This window comes from Corythoichthys intestinalis, chromosome 9, assembly GCF_030265065.1.
Source record: "Corythoichthys intestinalis isolate RoL2023-P3 chromosome 9, ASM3026506v1, whole genome shotgun sequence".
Classification (NCBI taxonomy): Eukaryota; Metazoa; Chordata; class Actinopteri; order Syngnathiformes; family Syngnathidae; genus Corythoichthys; species Corythoichthys intestinalis.
This window is the reverse complement of record NC_080403.1, coordinates 9784612-9811383: the sequence shown is the minus strand read 5'-3', so window position 1 is coordinate 9811383 and position 26772 is coordinate 9784612. Positions and strand designations below refer to the sequence as shown.

At 37.6% G+C, this 26772-nt stretch overlaps 1 protein-coding gene across 6 annotated transcripts in view; it reads right to left on the bottom strand.

The window, feature by feature from the left end:
* The window catches only part of bsnb (bassoon (presynaptic cytomatrix protein) b), a 138540-nt gene that overhangs the window by 80925 nt on the left and 30843 nt on the right, over positions 1-26772 (bottom strand). For all 6 annotated transcript variants that reach the window (XM_057847277.1, XM_057847279.1, XM_057847276.1 and 3 more), the window contains exon 3: positions 21744-22514. In XM_057847277.1, coding sequence (XP_057703260.1) covers positions 21744-22514 — 771 coding nt within the window. The remainder of the gene's footprint in view (positions 1-21743; positions 22515-26772) is intronic.

Here is a 26772-nt window from a genome sequence, read left to right as displayed (position 1 = left end):
TCATCTACCCCTGGGGCCTTGCCACCGAGGAGCTTACCAACCGCCTCAGTGACTTCAACCCCAGAGATCGAAGAGCCCACCTCAGAGTCCCCAGACTCTGCTCCCTCAAAGGAAGGCGTGTCGGTGGAATTGAGGAGGGCTTCGAAGTATTCTCCCCACCTACTCACGACGTCCCGAGTCGAGGTCAGCAGTACACCATCTTCACTATACACAGTGTTAATGGTGCACTGCTTTCCTCTCCTCAGACGCCGACTTTAGAAATGACTAGACATCACGACATATGAAATGTGAAGAATGGACCAACTTGTGCGGACGTCAAAAGATGCCGGTCGCCAATAAGGTGAAGCCATTCACCTTCATATGCAGTAAACATTTTGTTGGGGGCCATGGTCTTATAGAGGACTAAGAGGTAAGCCGTTATGATATTTTTGCTTATTTTTTAGCGTGGCGTTTTGCCGTGCTGCTTCTGCCTGACAATGAATGACTTGAAAAAAAAAAAAGGTATCTGACTGCCACTGTTATTACCTTTTCTGTTGTAAAAAAACAACTTAAGTAAGGGGAAAATGTAAATAAATTATAGAATCAAGATTTGTCATTAATAAAAAAATTGAAAGTGTTCGTTGGCTGTCACTGAGTAGCATTTGTGATCGCTACACAAAAAAAGCACTGTAAATTACCCCCAAGAACAATCAGACACGTAAGACAACCAGAGGATATTATACATAAGAAACACAGGGCATATGGTAGTGAAGGATAGATTGTTGAAACTTGATTAAAGAATATTGAAGATTGGAGAATGCCATTGTCAGTGTCGTAAGACAATGCACACAAGAAAAAGATGTCGATAAAAAAGCTAGCTCTGGATCAGGTCGTCTCTTTTTCCCATCTTTTTCAGCGCTCGACACTCAAGCCATCTCTTAAACTGAACATTTGTATGTTCTTCCACATCTTTAACAGTGAATTTGGCAACACGGACATCATTTTCAGACAGAATTGGTAGATTTAGCTCAGTAAACATCTTGTTCGTACACTATTTCCATGCATTTACTATTAGGGACAAACGGGAGGTTGACCCACCTAGCAACAATTGCTAACATTATGAATATTAATGCGCAAAAGTGACGTGTTGCTTGCGTTTTTTTTTTTTTGTTTTTTTTTAAGGCTAAAAACAAAACAAAATAATCCAGAGATACAATGGCATTGCCAAAAGAAACAAAAATATACATGTTTTATACTGTTTTATACTCCGCAACACCTTTGGAAAAGAAGAAGTACGATAAAGTACTGTAATATGTTTGTAACTTTAAATGTATTTATTTATTTTTTCTTGTATCAGATTGGGAGTCAGCAGATTCTCAAAATTAGGTGACTCGAACTCGGGTGCAAAAATAAGCTTGGGAAATCTCTAGTTCTTAAACATGTATACTACTATACTACTTGCGCACATAGTTGTTCACAAAGTGGTGAAACTCAAACCCATTCTTGCTTGTGAACAGCTGAGCTTTTCGGAGATGTTCCTCTTAGCCCCCCATTTAGCTGTTATGAAAAGTTATGAACGACCAAACAGGTAAGATTCGTAAACTTTCCAAGTCTTTTGCTGCCCCATTCCCAGAGTTTTGGAACTGTTTTGCAGACATCAAATTCAAAATTACAATTTATTTAAATCGCTTCCAAGTTTAAATATATGTTTTTGTAGTGTATTTGGATTAATAAGGATTGACAGAATTTACCAATCAATGATTTTTATTTTTGGTTATGTTTAAAACAACATTATAGCTTCATTGGCATATTTTGTTATCTAGCTATGAAGATCTGTACTGGAATATACAGGGACTGCAAAGCAGTTTAGGTCAAATCGTTGAAAACTCAGTTTCGTGTCAAGATCCCAGATATGAGAGTGACCATCATTTAAGCCACCAAACCAGCATGCCATCTGTGCTGGGTGCCACATAATCTCAACAGGAAACAGTCACTGCTGAACACCACATTACGCCATTCTTGTCTACAGCTGAGGCACACAAATTGTTTTATAGACTAATTTGCGAATAAATCATGTCATGTAGAGAATTTTAGAGTTTTCTCCCTTTTATTTGGATGTACACTATGGTTTGGTTTTGTGCTTACATTCTCCCCTATCCTAACACCCTTTACAAGACTTGTCTTAGTCTAATCACACGACAAGGGATGCTATTCGCAAATAACACTTATTTGTGTAGGTGGAGCATTAAAATGTTGTGTGGGGGGGGTTAAGCAATGTACTCGATGGGATCGCTTCACTCCCTCAACGCAGATTAGAAAGACTCGGCATTAGTTCCTCCATCAAAAATCCCCCCCTACTCACACAACGCACACACGCATAAATACACATTATACTCTGCAGTATGCCTATTTTTTTTTTTCTATTATATCCAAATCACCTCCGCCAACATTATCGTATTATGTGCAGGGGTTTTAAAATGCTCTCCCTGCTGTTGCTGCTAAAAACAACACTGAATACATTGGGACAAGAGTGCTAAGCGTCAATGTTGCAATGTCAACAGAGCAATCGAACCACAAGTAATTGCCGACTCAATCAATGTCATCTGAAAGTAGTCTTCACATAAGCAATGCAATTGGAGGGAGAAGAGTGCCGACAACATGGGGCTGTGAGTGCATGTGCATATGTCATCAATTGATATGAGAGACAAGCGGGGAAGCAAACGGGGCATCAAGGTAAATACAGACAAAGGTTATGTGAAAAACATTCCATATCTTCCTTATGATGCATGAGTTTTTTCCTAGAATCACTAGGCCCAGTAGAATTACACCTACCTCTTCCACACGTATTGACAATATTTTAATAAATGTCAGTGATGATAAAGCAATTAGTGGCTTATTGATAAATGACATTAGTGATCATCTCCCAGTATTTACAGTTAATAATGTAAAACTTGGTGGCACGGTGGCTGAGTGGTTAGCACGTCTGCCTCACAGTTCTGAGATCAAGGGTTCAATCCCGGGCTTCGGCCTTCCTGTGTGGAGTTTGCATGTTCTCCCCGTGCCTGCGTGGGTTTCCTCCGGGAACTCTGGTTTCCTCCCACATCCCAAAAACATGCATGGTAGGCTGATTGAACACTCTAAATTGTCCGTAGGTGTGAGTGTGTGCGTGAATGGTTGTGTGTCTCCTTGTGCCCTGCAATTGGCTGGCAACCAATTCAGGGTGTCCCCTGCCTACTGCCCGAAGTTAGCTGGGATAGGCTCCAGCACCTCCGCGACCCTCGTGAGGAATAAGCGGCATGGAAAATGAATGAATGAATATAAAACTTGGAAGAAGAAAAAAAAAGAGAAAAAAAAAACAAAACGAACACAGAGGAGTAACGCCAGATGAATCTATAAACTAACTGATAAATGAGTTGATGGATCAAAACTGTGAAATAACATATGACAATAATGTTGACCATGCATATAATGAATTCCCAAAATAGTTATGCTATTATATGACAAATATTGTCCAATTAGGAAATACAATAGACAAGTTTCCAAGGTACTTCTGCTTTACTTCCTCATGTCTGCAAGTAACTTCCATTTCAGAATTTCTCCATCCAAAACAACAGTGGAGGTGGAGTAACATTACTCATCAAAATCCCTTAAAAATGACAATTTGGAAATACCTCATCCATCTTGCCATCATTACGACAGGGGAGGACAACATGTTCATGAAGGCAGATGTGGAACCGTTTCCTGCCACCACAAAGACCGGGTGTTTTTGTAGCCATGTTGGCGCTGTGTTCTTGAAGGTATGTTCTTCCTATCCCTGCATTTTCATGTGTCCGGTGCTCAATACTAAAGCTAAAATTTTGCCCATTAAACGACTTGTTGCCTTTGATATTGTTAATATGATGATGATTGAAATTATGATGATCTTTAATATTATTTACTACAAGTACTATATCTGCTGCTAGCCTGGTGCTAACAAGTACGTGTAGATGGCACAATTATGTCAACGCATAAATGCAAGTGTTACAAGTTTTTAGTTCGTCTGTTTACAGGTGGAAAACGCTGTTAGACAAGGGAAGACAAGTTGATGTGCTTCACATTCACAACAACACTACTATAAGTTGATAAACATATATCAAGACTACGTGCGTTCTACTTTGATGATGGAAGGCACGACTCCAAGGGGCGGCCGAGAGGCAGGGGCCAGGACAGACAGTTGCTCGCCTCGCGGTGGACCATCAACTCGATCCCGACTATGAGCTTTTCAACTGCAGCAACTTTAAGGGACGCTATTGGAGCTAGAATTACCGAGGACAGCGGGAGAAAGCCCGTCAGGAGGCCGCCGATGGTCTCTGTAATGTTGGGTGAAAGTTTGGTGAGGCTCAGGAGCTCTGCTGTCTAATAACACATTGTCGTATGCTATTTTTCTCAGAATTTTATAAATTGTGATTTTTATACCTGCTTTGCGCATGCACCAATCGTTTTAAATAAAACGAGAAACGGAGTTATGTTGTCTAAATGTTTTACTGCGATCACTATCTGCAATAGAAAATGACATAATATTTTTGTTTATACCTACATACCTTGTAGAATTTCCTTTCAACAACAAAATCTGTGTCAGCCCTTCTGCATTCGGCAAATTTAATATTATTTGTAATGTCAACTCATTTTGGTCACTCAAGTGGTCAGCGTATCGATTTATACCTCACGTCAACACAGGCTCACAGGTTGTTATTATTTTGTCTACGAATGATCAACGAAATGATGAGTTCACGCACAGAACGTCTCGGAGTCTCGTCTACGTCGCGATGAATCCAGTTTTGGAGATTCTACGGGCTCCTCTGGTTTGATTTTGCAGTTTTAACTTCGTCAATATACTGTACTGCTAACTTCAACCGAAACTCATGAGTTTTTTTCTAAACCGGAAGTTTGAAGTAGAAATTTTCCAAAATGGCGCCGCCCATGTTTCGCTGAGAAAACGTGTCTATGAAAACTGTCCATGGAGGTCAACAAGATTAAAAAATGAATTTAAAAAGAGTAATCTTTACAGAGATTTCGTTAGAGAGAGGACTACAGAGGCAGAACGGAAATAAGAAATAATAAAATAAGTTAACTAATATTATAAAAGCTAGTAAGAAAGTTTATTATTCATAGATATTCTAGGATATAAATATAACATTAAAGAAACCTGGAAGATACTAAAAAATATATATATTATAGGAAATAGTAATGTGTACAACAGTCTGCCTAAGTATTTTATTGATGGGGATGTAGAAAAGTACAACATGGATGAAGTAGCTAATAGATAGAATAATTTTATTAATTTTTTTTTTTTTTGTAAATGTGGCTCCTGAACTAGCAAAACAAATGCCTGATACTGTGAATTATGAAGAATATTTATCCGAGAGAAATCATTGTTCTTTATTTCTCAGAGCTGTGACAGAGCAGGAAATATTGGACATTGTTATAAAGAAATAAGAATAAAACAGATCACAGATTGTAATGATATTGATATATCATCAGTGAAAAACTAATTAAGGCTATCTCTAACCCATTAACATACATATGCAATCTGTCATTTCAAACTGGTGAGTTGGCCAGCCAAGGTAATACCAAATTCAAAAGTGGGGACAAGCATTACTTTACCAACTATGGACTAGTCTCTTTATTACCACAATTTTCAAAAATACTGGCAAAACGTTTTAATAATAGAATCATTCTTAGAAAAACTCAATATCCTTGCTGAAAATCAGGATTGGGTTTAGGTCAAATAGATCAACAATGCTGGCAATAATAAAACCAATAGAACTTATAAGAAGGCTATACACCATAAGAAATTGGCTGCAGGAGGATTTATTGACTTTAAGAAGGCTATATATTTCAAATTTCAAGTTATTTGCATTTTATTCTTTTTATTTACATTTCCAATTTCAATTTTTTTTTTTTAATTCTCTTGACGATTTAATATGATTTTTATGTATTATCTTATTTCCTGTTTCAGTTGTTTTTGATTTGAATGTTCCTTTATATTTCATGCGATTTTTACAAATCATTTTAGCGCTGTTTGTGGATTTTCATGTGATGTAAAGCACTTTGATTTGCCGTATGTTGAATTGTGCTATACAAATAAATTTGCCTTGCCTTGCCATTTAATACAATCAACCATGAGATATTATTTAACTACAATGATATGGGATTAGAGGAATAGTGCTTGACTGGATAAAAAGTTATTTTAGGGGGAGGCGCAGTTTATTAAATTGGGTGATAATTATTCCTTATCATGTCAGGATGTTGTATGTGGTGTCCCCCAGGTTACAGGATACTATGGACGGAAGCTGATATGTCAGTACGAAAGGACAAGGAGTGGCGCAAATAACACTTCTTTTCGAATATGAATATTTTGTCTTTCTTATATTTAATTTGCTTATTGTTAATGATTACTGGCACTTATGTATTGAATATTCGAATGAACATGTTCATCATCATTATCAACATGACATAGGAAAATGTCCAAAAAATTGACTAAAAGCAGGATTAAATATAAACAGTAACAGAACAATAAAATGTTGAATATAATTTTGAACTTTTGGCCAAATCGCCATTTTATAATGGATATGCATAGATGGGATAAGCTTGTCACAATAATAACTAGGGCTGTCAAACGATTAAAATTTTTAATCGAGTTAATTACAGCTTAAAAATTAATTAATCGTAATTAATCGCAATTAATCGCAATTCAAACCATCTATAAAATATGCCATATTTTCTGTAAATTATATATATATTCTGTCAAATAAATTGTTAGAATGGAAAGATAAGACACAAGATGGATATATACATTCAACATATGGTACATAAGGACTGTAGTGGGCATTTCACTCTACTGTCATTTAAATCTGTCCATGCTGTCCTCACTCCGAAGCGTCTACTTTTTCCAAAGCTAGACAGCTAGTGAACGACGCCATAATAATCAGACTTCTTCCTTTTTCATCTGATTTATTAATAAAATGGCCTCAAACCATTGTCCTCTTTAGACCGTCGTAAAACTACAAAAAAAAAGTACACAAGCATTGCATTAGCAACAACGTTAGCTTAGCACACTATACAGGTTCACTAAACATAAACAAAAAGCGTCTCATACAAAAAATATAACATTTCGCTTACTAACATAATATGTACATTATTTACAACAACCATACTTACGGACAAATCTTGTCCAAGGATCATATAAGCACAACATTACAACGTAGGCGTCAGCCCGAGACGTCGTGCAGCCATATTGAACTGGCAAGACAACAATAAACCATGTCGCAAAGCGACCACAAGAGTTCGCTGTTAGACAGCACAAAAAGCCTTGCTGTAAAACTTACCAAAAGGCAGAATACTGTCTGAGCGGGACATGTGCGTTAATTGCGTCAAATATTTTAACGTGATTAATTAAAAAAATTAATTACCGCGCGTTAACGCGATAATTTTGACAGCCCTAATAATAACATTTTCAACTCGATTCCAATATTCTCCAAAAATACTAAATACTCGATACTATTTTCGATACTACATAAATACAAAAAAAACAAATTAAATTAGTATCACTACTAAGAATACTACTGTTCATCTACAAAACACTTAATGGCCTTGGACCAAAATACATGCTTGATTTTTTGGATCCCTATAAAGCATCTAGACCCCTAAGGTCATCTGGAATTGGTCTCCTGTATGTTCCAAGAACAAGAACCAAGCCGGCTGAGGCAGCATTGAGTTATTGTGCTCCTCACCTCTGGAACAAGTTACCCGAAGGTCTGAAGTGTACTCAAACTGTTAGCTCCTTTCCATCAGGGTTAAAACACTTTTGTTTATCACAGCATACTCATAGCTGTCTATATATTTCAAATTTCAAACTATTTGCTTTTTATTCATTTTCTGTTTTTTTTTTTTTTTTTCCATTTCTGATTTCAAATATTATGTTTTAATTATATTTGTGATTTAATGTGATTTTTATATATAAGCTTATTTCTTGTTTCAATTGTCTTTTTTTTTTACTTTCTTTTGATATGACTTGATTTTTACGATGCATTTTATCTCTGCTCGTGGATCTTCGTGTTATGTAAAGTACTTTGAATTGCCTTGTGTTGAATTGTGCTATACAAACAAATTTGCCTTGCCTAGTGAAAAATCCAAATTCTCCCATGACAACTAATTTCTGGTGACTTGTGGGAATGCGAAAACAAATAAATACGTATAAATATGTTTTGTTTTGTTTTTTACTAATATAATTTGATCTGCTTTTCACATTGTAATTCATGTAAACTGCCATTAAAATTTAATTCAATCTGGACTTCAAGTATTCTTCAACTGTATGTAGCTTCTTAAAATACTGTGTGCACACTGGCTTGCATAACAAGCAGCACAAAGGCATATAAAAGTATTAAAAGGTGTCACGTAGCTGACCGGGGACGGACGGCTGTTTGAATTGGTGACAGTGTACCATCGTCACTTTGGGAGCAGCCAGGCTGCGCACGGCAGGCTTGGATGCATGATGCCGCCAGCCATCTGGCTTTGGAAGGAACTCCTGAGGGAGATGCAAGTCAGTGCCAACCTTCAGAAAACACTTCCAGCATGCTTGAGAATTGAGAATGACATGTCCATTAATACTATGGGCCTCTGTGAGAATAATTTCTCTGTTTTCGTAGTGTTAATGTATTGTCAAATGTATGCCTTACTTTATTGCATCAAAATTAATGAATGGATGCAATGACTTGGGTTGTGTATGCTATAATATGGGGGTGTCGAGCTGTTTGGTATAAGCAAATCATTAACTCCAGAAACAGTTTCAACTGTCAAAAAAATGTTGAAAAAAAATATTGTGTTTAAAAGATAGATTTGCAATGCAATGTTGTGTATACAGTTCTTCATTACATTTCATCATGTTCTAAATTCTTAATGCATTCTAAGTTCTGGGCAGAAGTGAGATGAAGCGTAGTTATTGAAGATGGTGTTGCAAATGATAAAAAGTGCCCTGTGTAGACTATAATTGCTTTTTCACAGCTGAGCATAATAAGGAATGAGACTATAAGAGATGCCTTCAGTGAGCTGGACAAGTCTACAATCAAAAAAGAAAAGTCATATTCAATCTAGTTTACAATGATAAACCCAGAATGTTAGTCTGAGATGTGTCAGCAGAGACAGGTTTTGTCAAATTAATAACTGTGATGAACTGGCAACCAGTCCAAGGTGTAGCCTGGCTTTTGCTCAAAGCCAGCTGGGATGGACTCCAGCTCCCAGTGACCTTGAAAGGAAAACCAGTATAGAAAATTGATGAATGGATAAATCCCAAATTTGCTGTCAGGGGAACAAATACAGTATAATTAAAAAATTAAAAAATACATTTGAAACTAACACCTAATAGTATGGTGCAAATATAATGATCAAGTTGACTATCTTCTATCCATCAATTTTCTATACCCTTTATCCACACAGAATAGCAGGTCTGCTTGTATACAATCCGATTTTTTTCATTCTGCATGTATACACACCTTTGGAAAGGAAGACAACATTCAACATTCAATTATCTTCTAATGCAAATGCACACACACGAACACTTTGACCTTAAGTGGCAAGAGAAATCAAACACAGCTCTCTCTCTGCTCCACACTGCATGAACTATTTATAATGTTCTCCCTCATTGAATAATTGATGGACTATGTTTGTCTACATATTTTCATCCACTCTGCAAAAATTCCATATTTTTACTAATGAGGTTTTAAATGCCTCTGCCCCTGGGTCTATATCTTAAAAGCTATGATCACGTCTTATTTGTGCACCGATATGGACAAATAATGGTATGGCAAAACAGTGTGGTCAACTGGAACACAATTAATTATGTCAAGTACACATTTCCCGATACCGGTAGCGTATTTATATATTAAAGAAAGAGCCCATATTCTAGCATTAACTTTGCTGCATTTGTTCACCTCGGCTCCTGCAAAAGATAAAGATGCATGTATCACATTGTAAACTCTGGGGAATAGAAAAACGAGACCTGGTTGCTCTTTATCTCCTTCAGAGGCGTAATAGAGGTGGGACTACCAACACAAGGACATCTCATACATGAGCCACAAATAACTTTGGGCACTAACTGATGAGGAATATTCTGCAAGGCAACAAAGTTGTCATCCATGCGCTCATTTTCTCAGATTTTCACTCTCCTCTTTCCATTTATCACCTCAATCGCATGTCTCCTCCTCCGCTCGTTTTCACAAAGATGCTGGCACTCATTGTCTAGTCACAGATTAAAGGGAGAGTTGCCAAAGATATGTCTGAAGATGAATAATGCAAGGGCGTAGATTTGGTCTCAATATTGTTAGGGACGATATGACAGCATAACCGGTGTGTACACTTTTTGCTGGGGACAGGACATTGATAAAAAACGGATTATTGAATGGGGCTCGGGGCCACATTTCTCATAAATATGAACCTAATAATTGAAAGGCGAAATTATCAAAGCAAAATAAATCTGTATTGACTTATAGTAACTTTCACACTGCAAATTTACTGTATAACTTTATCTGATAATTTTTCTTAAATCTAGTCGAATAATTTTCTCCATCTTGTTTTGAGTCTTAAAAGTTAGTTTAATTATTAATGTGTCAGATTCTTCCACTTACTTTAAGTAAATATTATTAAAGTATTTGTTCTTATTAAGGCCATACATCTAAAAGTTGGTCATTTTTCACTTAAATCAAGAAAAAAAGCTTTTAAATAATGTTTTGAACAATATCTATTCTTGAATTAAGAACATTTCTGAGAAACAAGTTTTTAAAATATTAAATATACAAACTTTTTGCTTGAAATAATTCTGTTAAGCTCATTTTCAACAAGGAATTTTTCTTATTTCAAGAAATCTAAGCGAGTAAAATTTACTTGAAGCACTAGCAGATAATTTCACTTATTTCTAGTAGGTTTACACTGAAAACAAGGGAATTTAAGGTGTTTTTTTTTTTTTTCTCTCTAGTTTTAAGGAGGTGCAGTGCAGTATTGGTTTAAGTGGTACACCATTCGATTCAAACCTTTATTTTCAAAAACAACTAAAGAACCATTTTGAAAACTTCGGAATAAGTGTCTGGATTTTCTAAGCAAATTTAAATTGCAATATTTGAACACAAATTATATTAACATACACAAGAAATACAAACTTGTTAATCATCTTTTAACTATCCGGGAACGCAAAAGATAAACTGTTCCGTGCATGCGCATAATGTTAAAAATGGCTGCGAATGCAGCGGTTCCGAAGTAAACACTACAAACTTTTCATAAAGAAAGGAATATTTACTTACGTTCGATCATGGACGGACATGTAGAAATGGTCTCCTCAGACACATCCTTCAATGTGGATGTACATAACTCAACTGCAAGCCGCTCTATAAAAAAGTCTAAAAAAGTGTTAAAGTCTTTGCCGTGCCTTTAAGCATTTATTTATGCCATATTCATGTTGCACGTGTATATTTATGATGTAACTTGTATGTATATTTAGCACCTTCAGATACCATTAAGAGTCCAACTGAATGTAAAAGAGTGCTTATTCACCACCACAAAAGCTTTGGGAGCAAACTATCATTAGGGTGAAAAATGTGTGATTAGGGCGGGGGGTCAAGTCATCAGCCAATCACACTTGCGTTTGAGGGGGAAAAAATGGACTTGCACATTTAGTAAGTGAAAAGGGGTCAATGTAAGTCTGAACATATTAAGAGTACTGTAATTCACTTAATAATGGTAGAGTTCTTTCCCTGCGTAAAGGTTGGTGGGGACAATTTGAGCCTGCTGAAAAGTTAGTGTTATGTCCCTACCGTCCCGTTGCAAACCTACGCCCTTGGAATTATGTATGTCTGAACAAGTGAACTATCTACTGTATATTTGTGCACATATTTGTACTATTCCAACGCCGGTGTTACCGTAATACTTTTACTAAATTTGTCATTTGTTCAATTTATTGTCTGCGGAATTTCAATAACAAAATTCATTGTTATCAGCTCTCAATTCGTTTTTTTTTTAAATTTTGTTCATACCATTTGCCCCATAAAGCCATCACAACTAATATTTCTTCAAAACCTGCAATACTACTGTTTGCACAAATGTTTATGAAATCTATTTTCCTCTATAGAAATAATCAGAATTGAAAACCCATTCAGTGTTATGAAGCCGTACGAAATTAGATATTCATCTCACATTTAAATAATGAGTAAACAAGTCCATGATGCTGGTTGTGCAAATGAATGTGCATGGGCTACAGAAACTAGATGAGGAGTCGTTCGTAGCAGGGTGTGGGAAAAATGCACTTTCAAGTTTTTTTACCCAAACTACAAAATCCCATTTGGGACAGGCAGCTTCAATTTAGCATGCAAGTGGCGGGAAAAAAACGAGGCATAGACACGAACAGTGAAGTTTGCAGAAAGTGAGAGGCTGAACACTGTGTCAAATACAAGATGGAAATAAAATGGATTCGAAATTCAAAACCCCATCTTACTTTCTTACCTGCCACTTTTCTTGGAACAGACAAAACGTGTTCATGGCTGTGTAACATAATGCACCTTTTTCTGGAATGAGCTTCAAAATGTAGCAAGCGGAGCAGAAAAACAACCCACTTAATAACAGAGTAAAAGTCATCCAAAAGTTTGGTAGATTGTTAGCTCCATAAGCAGGGAAGCATGAAAGAGGCGTCTGCTAAAACAAACCATCTTGCTGTTTCCATAGTGATATATGAATGGTCTGTAGTGGTGCCTGTGACAGCCAGACGGCAAGCAAGACAAGTTATGCCCATGACAAAAAACAATGCCTTGCAGAATGCCTGTTATTATTTCTGTTGTTCAACTGGATTTCATTTGCATAATTTGACATGTTAAAATTAAGCTTTGGAACTCAATGCAACACTGGAAAATTACCAGGGAAACCAATTTGGTTCCAGATGCAAATTGTGTACATCGGGATAAGCAACGACACTTAATAGAGAAAAATATCACATTTTTATAATTACATTATTATAATAATTTTGGTTTGCAAAATAATACCTCTTGTTGATGTTCATGCCACCAGCAGTCTCAGCTTGCACATACTGTAATTCTGAGTTATAGTGGCAAAAACATAGAGTTTGGATGTTTTAATAGTAAGTGGCAAAAACAATATTAACCTGGTAATCCACAATGTTCTTTTGATTGCAGAAAATATGACAATTACATCAATTTGGCATATCATTCAATAGCAATTGGTATGTACGAAGGAAGCCCAGTCAATGACTTGACGTCATATCCGTTCCTAATATGGTGGCATGCATGAACAATAACCAGGGGGATCATTTTGAAAAATGACAAAAATATTATAACACCAGATTTTTATCAAACTTATATATCAAATATTTTTCAGATCACCACTGGAGGAGCGCTTTAGGTTCGACATGTTCCCACAGGTTGCCAGCAAAGATAGAAGAAAAAGATACAATCACAATCAATAAATACAACTAGAGTACAGAGTACACCTGATTATAAACCGCACTGCCCTAATTTCATAAAATTGAGAGTATTATACTGGTATATGTGATATTTACATAAAGAGATAATATACAAAAATATTTGCTTGATCAAAATTATCTCTAGTAACCAAATAACACGCATAAACACACCGAGCTGCATCCTCCTCATTCATATGGAGCGGCCTGTCTAGGGTTGCCCACCGTCCCTTGAAAAACAGAATCGTCCTGTATTCAGAAACAAAGTGCACGTCCCATATTAAACTTACAAGGATCGCGCTTTGTCTTGTATTATTATAAAATCGAAAATTGTGTTTATTTGTAGAACGAACAAACACTGGTACGGTACTTGTCAAGAATATGCAGGGGAACGTATTCTCCCGCCTCTCCTGCTTTCTGACCAATGAGCGGACAGAACAAAGACAATCCTGCTCATCTCATTGTTTGAGGAGGTACTGGCGCTTGCCATGAGGAAAATGGAAGACAACATAAGTGTGAGAGAAAAGAGGTTTGATTGAAGAATGAGTATAAAGCATGAAGATCTATAGACCAGACAGCTATAGATAGATTTGGCATCACCAAAACACCATTGAACTGGTCCTCATCCTACCTTTCTGGACGTTCTCATTACGTACCACTCAAGTCCCTTATATCCACTCCCTCACCCCGTTTCCTCCGGAGTCCCTCAGGGCTCTGTCCTCGGGCCACTACTGTTCATCATCTTTCTCCTTCCCATTGGCAATATTTTCAATAAATTCAACATCAACTTTCACTGTTACGCCGATGACACCCAGCTCTACCCTACTTCCAAACCCTCGTCCTCTCTACAGCCCACCTTCCTGATGACTGTATCACCGAAATATAAAACTGGCTCACCCAAAATTTCCTCAAACTCAACAGCAGTAAAACCAACGTGCTCCTCATTGGCTCCAAATCCATCACATCCAAATACCATAGCCATCCCCTCACCATCGACGACTCCACTTAGCATTCAGCCGCTCTGCTCCCCGGCTTTGGAATTCACTACCACCCGACCTCAGGAACTCAGACTCACTACCCCTTTTTCAATCGAAACTCAAAACTCACCTGTTAAGACTTGCATATCCATAATAATCCCTGATTTCTTTTTATTTTACAGTTCTACAAATTATTTTCACAGATTACTATTTTATTGTTTTGAACATTCTACACTTAATTATTTTTACTGTTTTTATTCTTTAATTTGTCGAATTGTTTTTTTTTTGTTTTTTTTTTAGGATTGTACGGCGACCCTGAGTGCCAGAAAGGCGCCTTCAAATAAAATGTATCGTAACACTTTATAATAACTATCCGTTTTACTAGTTAATAGATCATTAGTAAACTGTTGATAAATGATTTTTTGTTGATTTGTGAAGTATTTGTTAACAGTTTGTTAAGCATTTACAGGGTGTTCCAATATGGTTGGCCCCATTCTAAATGCCCATGCTAGTTGATGGCTCATAATAAAACTATATACACTTTATGTTGAAGGTCATAAGTTTTATTGGTTAAATATACAAAGAAAAAAACAAATATGTGTTGGTTCTATGGTAGATTTTCATAAATGTGCAACATGAGCGCTGCCTGCAAAATGCCTTATCAAAATGCCTTTTCTTTTAAAGTGAACGGCATTTCTTAACCTGAAAAGATAGAAATGCCAAACGTTATACACAAAAACTTGAAACATTTCTACACAAACTGTGTTTAAGGTTAAGAACACCCTGTAAATGCTTAACAAACTGTTAACAAATACTTCACAAATCAACAATAAATAATTTATCAACAGTTTACTCATGATCTATTAACTAGTAAAACGGATAGTTATTATAAAGTGTTACCAAATGTATTATTATTATTATTATTATTATTAAGATTTGGAGTGATCATTTGCGAAACTGTTATTGCTGAGGGTACTTGAAAGCACGTAAATTGTCCAAAAAAAAAACAAATAAATAAAACAAAAAAAGTTTACCTCTGAGTTAACGTTTGCACATTTTTAAAAAGTATTTAAAAAAAAAACACACACACACTAGGCTCAGGACCTTAAGGGTTAAATCATGCCGTTTTAAATTTAGCATGACAGATGTTAATTTTATTCTAGTATTTTTTTGTATTAAAAATACATTGCTGATAAATGTTTTTAATGAGCTTATGTCACTCAAATATGTTCCTAATTAATTCAGTTTTGAGTAAAATTATTATAATATAAGATTTTATAAATAATCACTTTTCGCATCCAAAAAATTTAAAGAGTGGTGGTTATCTGGCTGGCCGGCTTTACCAATGAGATGTCCCTTATTATTTTTTTCAGGGAGTTGGCAACCCTAGGCCTGTCACCCGGGAGAGCCAGACACCACTAATCCCACTTGTGTTCGCTGTGGTTGTCTGAAACCTTTCAATAAAAAACCCAACTTACTAACTAACAGATCACTAAATTTACAAAGAAGAAAAAATAAAATCCACTTTACCTTACCTTCTAAGCGTGATGCAGATGAAGTCCCTTTAAAAATTTCCACCATATCATCTCAATAACTCAAGGCCGTTAACAGCTATCAGCACGAGCTGTGGCATAAAAGCTTTAGTGTAGCACACAGCGGCAATCTGTTCTCTTTAAATCAAAATAAAAACTGTTCTCCTGTAATGGGAGCGTTCCTGGGTAATAAGGTCCTCTGACTGCTGAGTGAAAACTGCTAATCGGCGTTAGAATAGCATAGCCTCTTGTGGTAGCAAACAGTGGATATCCGTCCTTTTGAAATCATTCTTTTGTAGCAACGTATAGCATCAAATGGACTACTATTCATCTACAAATTCCCCAGAATTTTTGATGCAGTCTGACAAAGCTTCTGGCAAGGTCTGACAGCACTAGTGTAGCAGCCGAGGGCCATGTCATAGAAAATTTTGAATATCCACTCTTTAAAAAGATGTCAAATCATCCATTATTAGACTGAAATGGTTCTTCTATAGTAGAAGCAAGGGTGTTCTCTTGACAACAAGTCAGCATGTACTTGAAAGTACCTAGTTTTCTCATAAACGGAGCGTATCACTAGCTAATGGTGCGTTTGGAGAATATCATATACACTGAGTGCACGTGGATACCCAGTGGAACTCGAGTGTTGTGATAATGGAACACCTACACTCGCACCCAAAGTGGCAATGTCATCATGATGCACCAGGCCTTGGAGCGAAATTAAGTGAAAACATAAGTGTTTTAATTTTTAATGAGAAAATATTAATGCTGTTTAAAAAATAATAATAATAATCCATTAATAAGCCACTTCATTGTAAAAGCCACAGGATACAAACGGAGAGAAAAAGTACAGGTGTATAATCTGAAAACATATGGTATTTTTTGATAAAATATGTGGAATTAAATGATCCCTTACAGCAGACTTCTTTTCCACTTCATTTGTCTGGAATCGCTACAATAAAAATTAAGTCTCAATGCTTTTGTCCAAATAGTTTTGGTGGTTTCCTAATTTGTCTGATAATTGATAGTGACTGATCAATTCTTACACTGTACAGTAGAGTTGCCCGATTATTATTTTTTAACCAATATCCTGGTGTTGTCCAGCTCCAAAAATCTGGTACACATCTCAAACCGATACCGATATACAGTACGTGGTCATGGACTTAACATATTATGTTTAATTGTATTGTGATGCCGCACTGGAAGCTTTAATGAAAAATGTAACAACTTCAAGATTTTTTTTTTTTAAATTAGCGTTTTGTAAAAAAATAAAAGAACAACTTCAACTGAAGTTATGAGAAAACTTTAAATAGTTCACTAATATATTTACTGCTCATCTCAAAACAGTGCAAACATTAGTGAACATTGGATGAAGGGCAAAGAATCAGCAAGGTTCTGCCATATCACATATGGCTCACAAAGTGCTTATAGCAGCTTCAGTACAGTGAATGAGGTTAAATGTTGTAATCTAATTACCAACATTAAGAAACTTTAAATATAAGAATAAAGAAGCACAGCAATTTTTTTTTTTTAAAGCATTCATTCTATGATGTTCTGAAAAGGTGCGATTCTGCTTTATTGAGATCTGATATGAAAATCATCATAACTGCTTTTATAAATTTTGTAACTCAAGTTAGAATGATCAGCGGCAACCAGTTACCCAATAGACCCTATTCACCTACGTCACAAAATGGGCGTGTCGCTGTTTCCGGCCGCCATATTGTACCTCTTTTTCAGACCTATTCTCATTGTTTTCAATTAGTCGAGCAAGTTATAGAGCAATTCATGGAAGCCCCGGTGTTATCTGACGCTGTAAACTCATTGGATCCGTTGTATAAAAGGCGTTACGTGGAAAAGCTTCAGTTTATCCATTCGCCAGATCCGTATTTGATGCCTAAATCGATGTTTTTCGACCCGCTGGCTTCGCCTGACATCTGATATCCTGATATTTACAACTATCTTGTCCACACAAAATCAGCCTATTCTCACGAAAGTTTGAAAAACTTTAAGAGCTTGGAGGCTTATAAATGCTACGTTGCTGGTTGGGTGAAACAGGTCCTCGTACACGAAAATTTGGCAGGAATCTTGTGCTCGGAAGGTGAGTTACGAAATGTTCAATTCAAAATCTTTTGTTCTTGCTAACATCCACTGTCAAGTCTAATGTATTTCATATCATTTGTCAATGGAGCTAGGGCTTTTAATGTTTATATGGTTTAGCGATAGCGCTCTCACTATATACATATATAATACGTAATAAATATGAAGTGCGATAGCACTACTCCAGATTGTCCCTAGTTTAATTTATTTTTTGGCTTTTGACCTCAATAGTGAAATTGTAAATTAATTGTATGACAACTGTCTGATTATCCCCTTATAATTATATATTTTCAGGTAGTTCATTCACAACGTCTGAGTGTATGTTGTCGGCGGTTAGCCTAGCAATGATCTTAATTGTGGTTGCCAGCCCAAAACCCTCTAAATATATATTAAATGCATCTTACCAGATATAAAATGACTACTACATAATCTGTGGTAGTCGTTTGGAGCCCAGTTTTCTCGTCGAATTGCAGCAGTCAATCTCGGTCTCCTCTTCGGGTCTCTCGGAATACGGTAAAAATTCAAGTCTCTCCGTCTATCTTCTCTGTTTTTGCAACCGACCGCCACACACGACTTCACCATTTTGATTATTAATGTTAACGAGCAGAAATACACGCCATGATAGGAGGAATTTACGAAGCGCTAATGCATTAACATGACTAGTATCCGGACAACATGGCGCGGGGGCGTGGCTGTGACGTCACGTGAGTAGGGTCTATAGAGCCTACCCACCGACGTCATAAACCACGTGCTCGCTGTATGGTTCCGCCCACTTGTCCGTCATTTTGTCTCTCTATTAGCATTGGTTTCAATTGATCGAGGAATTTAAAATGCATTTCATGGAAGACCCGGTGCTTTCTGATGCCGTAAACTCACTGGATGTGTTGCATAAAAGGCGTTATGTGGAAAAGCTTCGTTCTATACAGTCGCCAGATCCATATTTGATGCCTAAATCGATGATTTTTGACCGGCTGCCTTCACTGTCTCTGCCTGACCCTGATATTTACAACTATCTTGTCCACACAAAATCAGCCTATTCTCACGAAAGTTTGAAAAACTTTAAGAGCTTGGAGGCTTATAAATGCTACGTTGCTGGTTGGGTGAAACAGGTCCTCGTACACGAAAATTCGGCAGGAATCTTGTGCTCGGAAGGTGAGTTACGAAATTTTCAATTCAAAATCTTTTGTTCTTGCTAACATCCACTGTCAAGTCTAATGTATTTCATGTCATTTGTCAATGGAGCTAGGGCTTTTAATGTTTATATGGTTTAGCGATAGCACTCACTACATACATACGTGTATGTTGTCGGCGATTAGCCTAGCAATGATCTTAATTGTGGTTGTCAGCCCAAAACCCTCTAAATATATATTAAATGCATCTTACCAGATATAAAATGACTACTACATAATCTGTGGTAATCGTTTGGAGCCCAGTTTTCTCGTCGAATTGCAGCAGCCCATCTCGCTCTCTTCTCTCCGGGTCTCTCGGAATCCGGTAGAGCTTCAAGTCTCTCCGTCTTCTCCGTCTATCTTCTCTGTTATTGCAACCGACCGCCACACACGCCTTCACCCTTTTGATCATTAATGTTAACGAGCAGAAAAACACGTCGTAAATAGGAGGAATGCACTAGCCGTAACAGGTCAACACGATGTGTTGCCGGACAAGTGGGCGGCACCAGTCAGGAGAGCGGAGTTGTGACGTCACGTGGGTAGGGTCTATAGCAAGCACATATATAAGCGTTACCTACCGTATGCTGGACAAACACTCAGGGAAGCTAATGCCGTGCAACAGCTGTTTGGAGTGTTGGTGTTGCCACTTGGAACACTGTACCCATGAGTCATTGCACCTGTGAACGAACGAATGGGAGTGTTGCGTTGCTACACTCTTGCGGCGCTGGATTACCCCAAAGTGCCACTATGGGCGACAAAGTCACTCACAGCAGGGGGTGCTGAGGATCTTTTGTAGTTTTTCCCCCATCCAAAAACAGCCGTTTTGGTCCAAATTTGTCATGCTCGCGTGATTTCCCCCATACAAGGCGTGCACAATGGCAGTACACACGCATGCTGGATAGTTTACATACTACTACTAGGCTACTACATAGACACTGCTCTATTTCACCTACAGAATATGTTTTGTATTGGAAATAAAAGTGTCAGTGTATAATAATGCAAATCCCCGCAACTAGACGGCGCAATGACACACGAACACATTTGAAAAATAAAAGGGCCAATAAGCCTCGGTTTAACAGCCCCTTTTTACAAGACTAAAATAATTTGCACACTAATATCCAACAGCCCTCTGCAAGGCGGCAGCTCAACAGCAACAACAAACCATTAAAGGGCTACAATGCAAGCATGTCTTACCTATTCGAAGATAACAAAGGAGAATAATCTTCATTTTTGATCTCGAATTAAATTTTAGAAAATGTCACTGCTTTTGTGAAGAAAAAAGTCGCAAATTATTTTTTTGTGTCATGTTAACGCCTCCTCTGTCAACAGTTTACCTTTCCATTCCAATAGCGCTTTAGTCAACGTGAGCAGGTAGCAAGCAATGTGTCAGGTGGTGTTTAAAAGAAAATAAATAAACAAATAAAACTTTTTCAACATGTATATATATATATATATATATATATATATATATATATATATATATATATATATATATATATATATATATATATATATATATATATATATATATATATATATATATATATGACATATATATTTAATCCCCAAAGTTAAATTTGCTCTTGTTTCAATATGTTTTATTTATCTATTTTTAACAACAACAAAAAAGTGGTTGAGGAGAGGAAAGTCTGGACTTCCCTGCTAAAGCTATTGGTTGGTTGTTTGGATGGATGGATGGATGGATGGATGGATGGATGGATGGATGGATGGATGGATGGATGGATGGATGGATGGATGGATGGATGGATGGATGGATGGATGGATGGATGGATGGATGGAAAAAAAATCCTACCAAAACACTTTTTTCCTCCCCAACACCAGGGGGTGCTGCAGCACCATCAGCACGCCATTTCCAACGCCATTGACGGCAAGCCCATGCAATGCCAATGAGTGATTCCCAAGATGCATTTCGCTGAGATTTTGCACAAATTTCTACGAATAAATGATGTGTTTCATTACTTTTAGAGACTTTATTTTAGTGACTATTTCTTTCTGGTAATGCAGTAGTTGATAGACCAGATGTTTATATTCTCTAATATTATTGAAAATGCTTTTATCAATCGATATTATAGGCCATACGATAATATAAGACAACTCTACTGTACAGTATACCCAAGTGTTACATTATAAATTGTGTCCAATAATAACCTGTATATACACATTGAACACGTGTGTCACATGGGTGAAATACGATTCAGTAAATTCCACAAAATATCTGATAATGGAGCATGAAACGAGCAGAAGCAAGGGGGGTGAAAAGAAGCGATTGATAGCCTTTTGCCGTGCCTTAAGCCATATAATTGATCATCCATGTATGATTTTTACCATTTTGTCATTGACAACAGACAGCCACAAATTCACAACTACATAACCCTCTGGGTAATAACAGGACACAGCATTTCTCACAGAAGCGTATCGATAGATCAAAATACAGTCAGCAGTATGTTGCTTCGAACACACATACAAGGAAGGGCCTTACCTCGACTAGGTGTGGAGTGGGGTTGAATCCGCACTTGTCGCACACCTTGGAGTGGCACTGGGTACAAGTGTTATAGTTGGGTTGTTCAGCTGTGTTGCCAATGTTAAGGACCATTTTGCAAAGAGGACATGCAACTTTCGGTTTGGAGGAATCTGGAGGAGCGGTTTGGTGCTGAGGTGGCGCTCGTGGCCCTTGTTGACCAGATTGAGGTGCCGAATGCTTAGGTGGCCCAGGTCCTGGACCCTGGTGTCCACCTGGTTTGGGGGCCGTTTTCGGGGGTTGCTGTTGGGGTTGAGTGGTCTCAGATATAAGTGTACTGGCTTGGTTAAGAAGAGAAGCACCAAAGCCAAATAATTTCCCAAAAGTCTGCTCAGGAGGAGGAGGATGTCGTGAAGGAGAGCTGCCGGCGCTGCGTGTCTGGTCTTGGCGGGAGTGGTGGGTTTGGTGGGCTGGGGAGTTTCGGGACAAATCAGGCTGGGACGGGGCTTTGGCCATGCCAGGGAGAGGCACTGCTCCTGGAGGCAACTTTGTTGGCTGCTGAGTTGGGCCAGTCTGTTTAGAAGCTCCAGGAGGTTGATGTGTCTGTCCTGGCTGAATCTGAGGACTTGTCTGTGTCTGAGGGGACAGCTGAGAAGAAGGATCAGGTTTGAGTTCTGGTTTGGCAGCATGAGAAGGAGAGTTTATCTGTTGTTGACTTTTGGAACGTGGTGTGGTCATATCCATACCCAACGCTCTCTGCATCTGACAATTCAGGCATAGCCACTCCTGAACCTGAAATAAACATGGGAGAAATAATATGGTAAGTAAATATACAGGACGCGATGGATTGTGTTCGCTTACCCAAAATGGCGAATTGTTAAGTTCAAGTGTCTAGAGCAGGGGTCCCCAAACTTTTCCTTTGAGGGCCACATAACTTTTCCCTTTTCTGATGAGGGGCCAGGGTCAATTTGTAACAGAAAAAGTGTAAAGATTGCAGGAATGCCTAAATGTAAAAAATTATTGTTTTTCAGAAAGCCACAATCAAATAACCCTTTCTGGATTCTTCACGGAACAAATGTAAATAAAATAAAATAATAATATAATATGATAATAATAATAATAACAATAATAATAATAATAATAATAATAATAATAATATTTAATTAAATAGATAATAACCAAATAACCCTCTCTGAGTTCTTCACAGAAAAGGCCAGGAAATAAATAACACTATTGAGAAAAAAAAAAAAAAAAAAAACATTCAAAATGCTCTCTGGTATTATTCAGGGGGCCGGATCAAATGTGGAGGCGGGCCGTATTCGGCCCGCAGGCTGTAGTTTGGGGACCCCTGGTCTAGAGGATCACATCCTCTAAATTTACTCGTACTACTTACAGTATGGACAATACAATAAAGCAATATATAAAAAATTACCACCCTCCCTAAAAAAGTCAATTTTTAAAGTATTGATTTCACACTTGGCTTGTTTTCTTTTAACATTTACCAAATATGTATGAAAAATTCACAACATTATGACCACCCAAAAAAACAATCACAAAAGTTAACATAAGAGCTGAATTAAATGATACCTTTCCAATATACAGATGCCCAGTTTTTGTAGTTAGAGATATAGCGCCAGTATAAAGTGTACAGAAAAGTCATTTTAACGTTTTGCCTAGATGCACCACAGTTGAATTTACTTCAATTAAGTATTGTACAAAAATAATCTTAAAATACCTTTATAGTTTTTAGTGAAAGCTACATATAATAGTAACACATACTGTACAAGGTTACATACAAGGTTTTTTTCCCTACCCTCCATCCTATGCATGCAGGAACATACCCTCCAGCCCTCTTTGAATAGACAGCATTTTGTATAGAAAAAGCACTAAATATAGTATAAAGTGATGTAAAGTATCTAACTGAGTATGAATGTAAGGTGGCCTTTGACTTTGGCCAGGAATGTATCGGCAAACTTTACCCAGAAACAAACATGTAGGTCATGAATTTGAGAGAAAAACATTATTTCTAGGCTGTTGCAATAGGTCTTTGGCAGCCCTAGATTTTGTCATTTTCCTTGGGCCTTTTCTGTATCTCATCTCTTTGTGCTGCTCTCAACATTTCATCTCACTATGAGGTGCCTTCCTCATTAAGATCCTCCCACCCCTTCCGTTCTTCTTTTCTTCTACTGTGGTCATTTCCTTCACATCTTAGCCACAAAAACATCATGTAATTTGCTTGTTTCCATCAAGGAACACAATAATGTTAGAGTCAGTAAGAGGCCCTAATGGATTTATGGTCAATGCATTATCAGATAAAGGACTATATTGGTAACTTCCTAAGTAAATGGGTGCTCGAAATGTATTCAATACAACTAGACAGGTGAACTACTAGGTAATGTTCAATTGCCTTGTGCTTTTAAATCCTGCATTTCCAAGTATTGTAATGATGCCCTATTACCACTTTAATGCATTATACAAGTTACCGGTGAAAGGCTGAGCCAGAGGCCTAAAATGCAATGGCTTCAGCTTTCTTAAAAACTTGGGAACATTTTGCCTCAAATATGTCAAAGTGTACACTCTGACTACACTTTGACTCATTAAATTCGGGAGACAGGGTGGATAGTTTTAGAGCTGTGATACACTGATATTTTATAATAAGATAACAAGCAAAATAATCTTGGCAGTCAAGTGTGCTTGCCAAATATATTATATATATATATTATTTATGTTTTTATACATCAAAGGAACAGACAACACCTAGTTTGAATGACATTCATGTGGAAGACAGTTACTCAAAGTATATGAGTGTTCAAATGGCTAATTTCTTCGACCTCTGATAATGAAGAAAATAATGCTTAAATCCAGAAAATGACACCGCTTATGAGCACAGTCACTTTGTGATGTGAGTCTGGAATCAGTTAATCTTACCCACACACATACACACTGATGAGAATAGATCACAGGTGCATGTAATGGTGGCATATGATAATGGTATTATTGACTTTATGAGGAATAGCGCACTGTCCGGGGTATTAGTACAGTGGGGCAAATGAGTATTCAGAATGTGGGAAAAAAAACACATAATCACATTGTTTTATTTTTAAAGAATTTATTTGCAAATCATGGTGGAAAATAAGTATTTGGTCAATACCAAAAGTTCATCTCAATACTTTGTTATGTACAATTTGTTGGCAATAACGGAGGCAAAACGTTTTCTGTAACTCTTCACAAGCTTTTCACACACTGTTGCTGGTATTTTGGCCTATTCCTCCATGCAGATCTCCTCTAGAGCAGTGATGATTTGGGGCTGTCGTTGGGCAACACGGACTTTCAACTCCCTCCACAGATTTTCTATGGGGTTGAGATCTGGAGACTGGCTAGGCCACTCCAGGACCTTGAAATGCTTCTTACGAAGCCACTCCTTTGTTGCCCTACCTGTGTGTTTGGGATCATTGTCATGCTGAAAGACCCAGCCTCGACTCATCTTCAATGCCCTTGCTGATGGAAGGAGATTTTCACTCAAAATTTCACGATACATGGCCCCATTCATTCTTTCCTTTACACAGATCAGTCGTCCGTCCCGGTCCCTTTGCAGAAAAACAGCCCCAAAGCATGATGTTTCCACCCCCATGCTTCACAGTGGGTATGGTGTTCGTCGGATGCAATTCAGTATTCTTTCTCCTTCAAACACGAGAACCTGTGTTTCTACCAAAAAGTTCTATTTTGGTTTCATCTGACCATAACACATTCTCCCAGTCCTCTTCTGGATCATCCAAATGCTCTCTAGCGAACCGCAGATGGGCCTGGACGTGTACTGGCTTCAGCAGGGGGACACGTCTGGCAGTGCAGGATATGAGTCTCTAGCGGCGTATTGTGTTACTGATAGTAGCCTTTGTTACTGTGGTCCCAGCTCTCTGTAGGTCGTTCACTAGGTCCCCCCGTGTGGTTCTGAGATTTTTGCTCACCGTTTTTATTATCATTTTGACGCCACGGGGTGAGATCTTGCATGGAGCCCCAGATCTACGGAGATTATCAGTGGTCTTGTATGTCTTCCATTTTCTAATAATTGCTCCCACAGTTGATTTCTTTACACCAAGCGTTTTACCTATTGCAGATTCAGTCTTCCCAGCCAGGTGCAGGTCTACAATTTTTTCTCTGGTGTCCTTTGACAGCTCTTTGGTCTTGGCCATAGTGGAGTTTGGAGTGTGATTGAATGAGGGTTGTGGACAGGTGTCTTTTTATACCGATATTGAGTTAAAACAGGTGCCATTAATACAGGTAGCGAGTGGAGCCTCGTTTGACCACGTTAGACCTCGTTAGAAGTTAGACCTCTTTGACACCCAGAAAACTGGCTTGTTTGTAGGTGACCAAATACTTATTTTTCACTCTAATTTGGAAATAAATTCTTAAAAAATTAAACGTGATTTTTTTTTTCCACATTCTGTCTCTCATGGTTGAGGTTTACCCATGTTGATAATTACAGACCTCTCTAAACTTTACAAGTAGGAGAACTTGCACAATTGGTGGGTGACTAAATACTTATTTGCCTCACTGGATATGATTAGCTAAAACAGTATGGGCATTGATTTGTCTGCCCCCATGTCGGGCACCCACGTCCTGGAAATACTGTTTTTAATGACTTTTTTTCCGTTATATCATACGCCAAAAGTAAAATTCTGTCAATGTATTAAAAACAATTCTTTCTGTTGGGATGCACATAATAACGGTGTTTTTTTCCCATTTAACTTTGATAAACTAATCTAGCACGGTAGTGGGTTTTATTAGGGCTTTACTGTTTTATGTCAGAAGAACTTTTAATGAAAGATACGCAAATTCTGCTGACGCCATTTAATTGGGGACATAAAATACCGTTGGCTGTTGTATTTAAGCCATTTGGCACAGTCTGTCATCTATTTTTAACTCACTAAGTCATATAATAGTCATTGATGCTGTTTCCAACTGTTAAGAAGTAGTCACCCATTTAAAGCAATTTGTGAATAAACAGCTGGTTCCCAACTACAAGAAGAAAAATATGAAATTAAAATGGTGG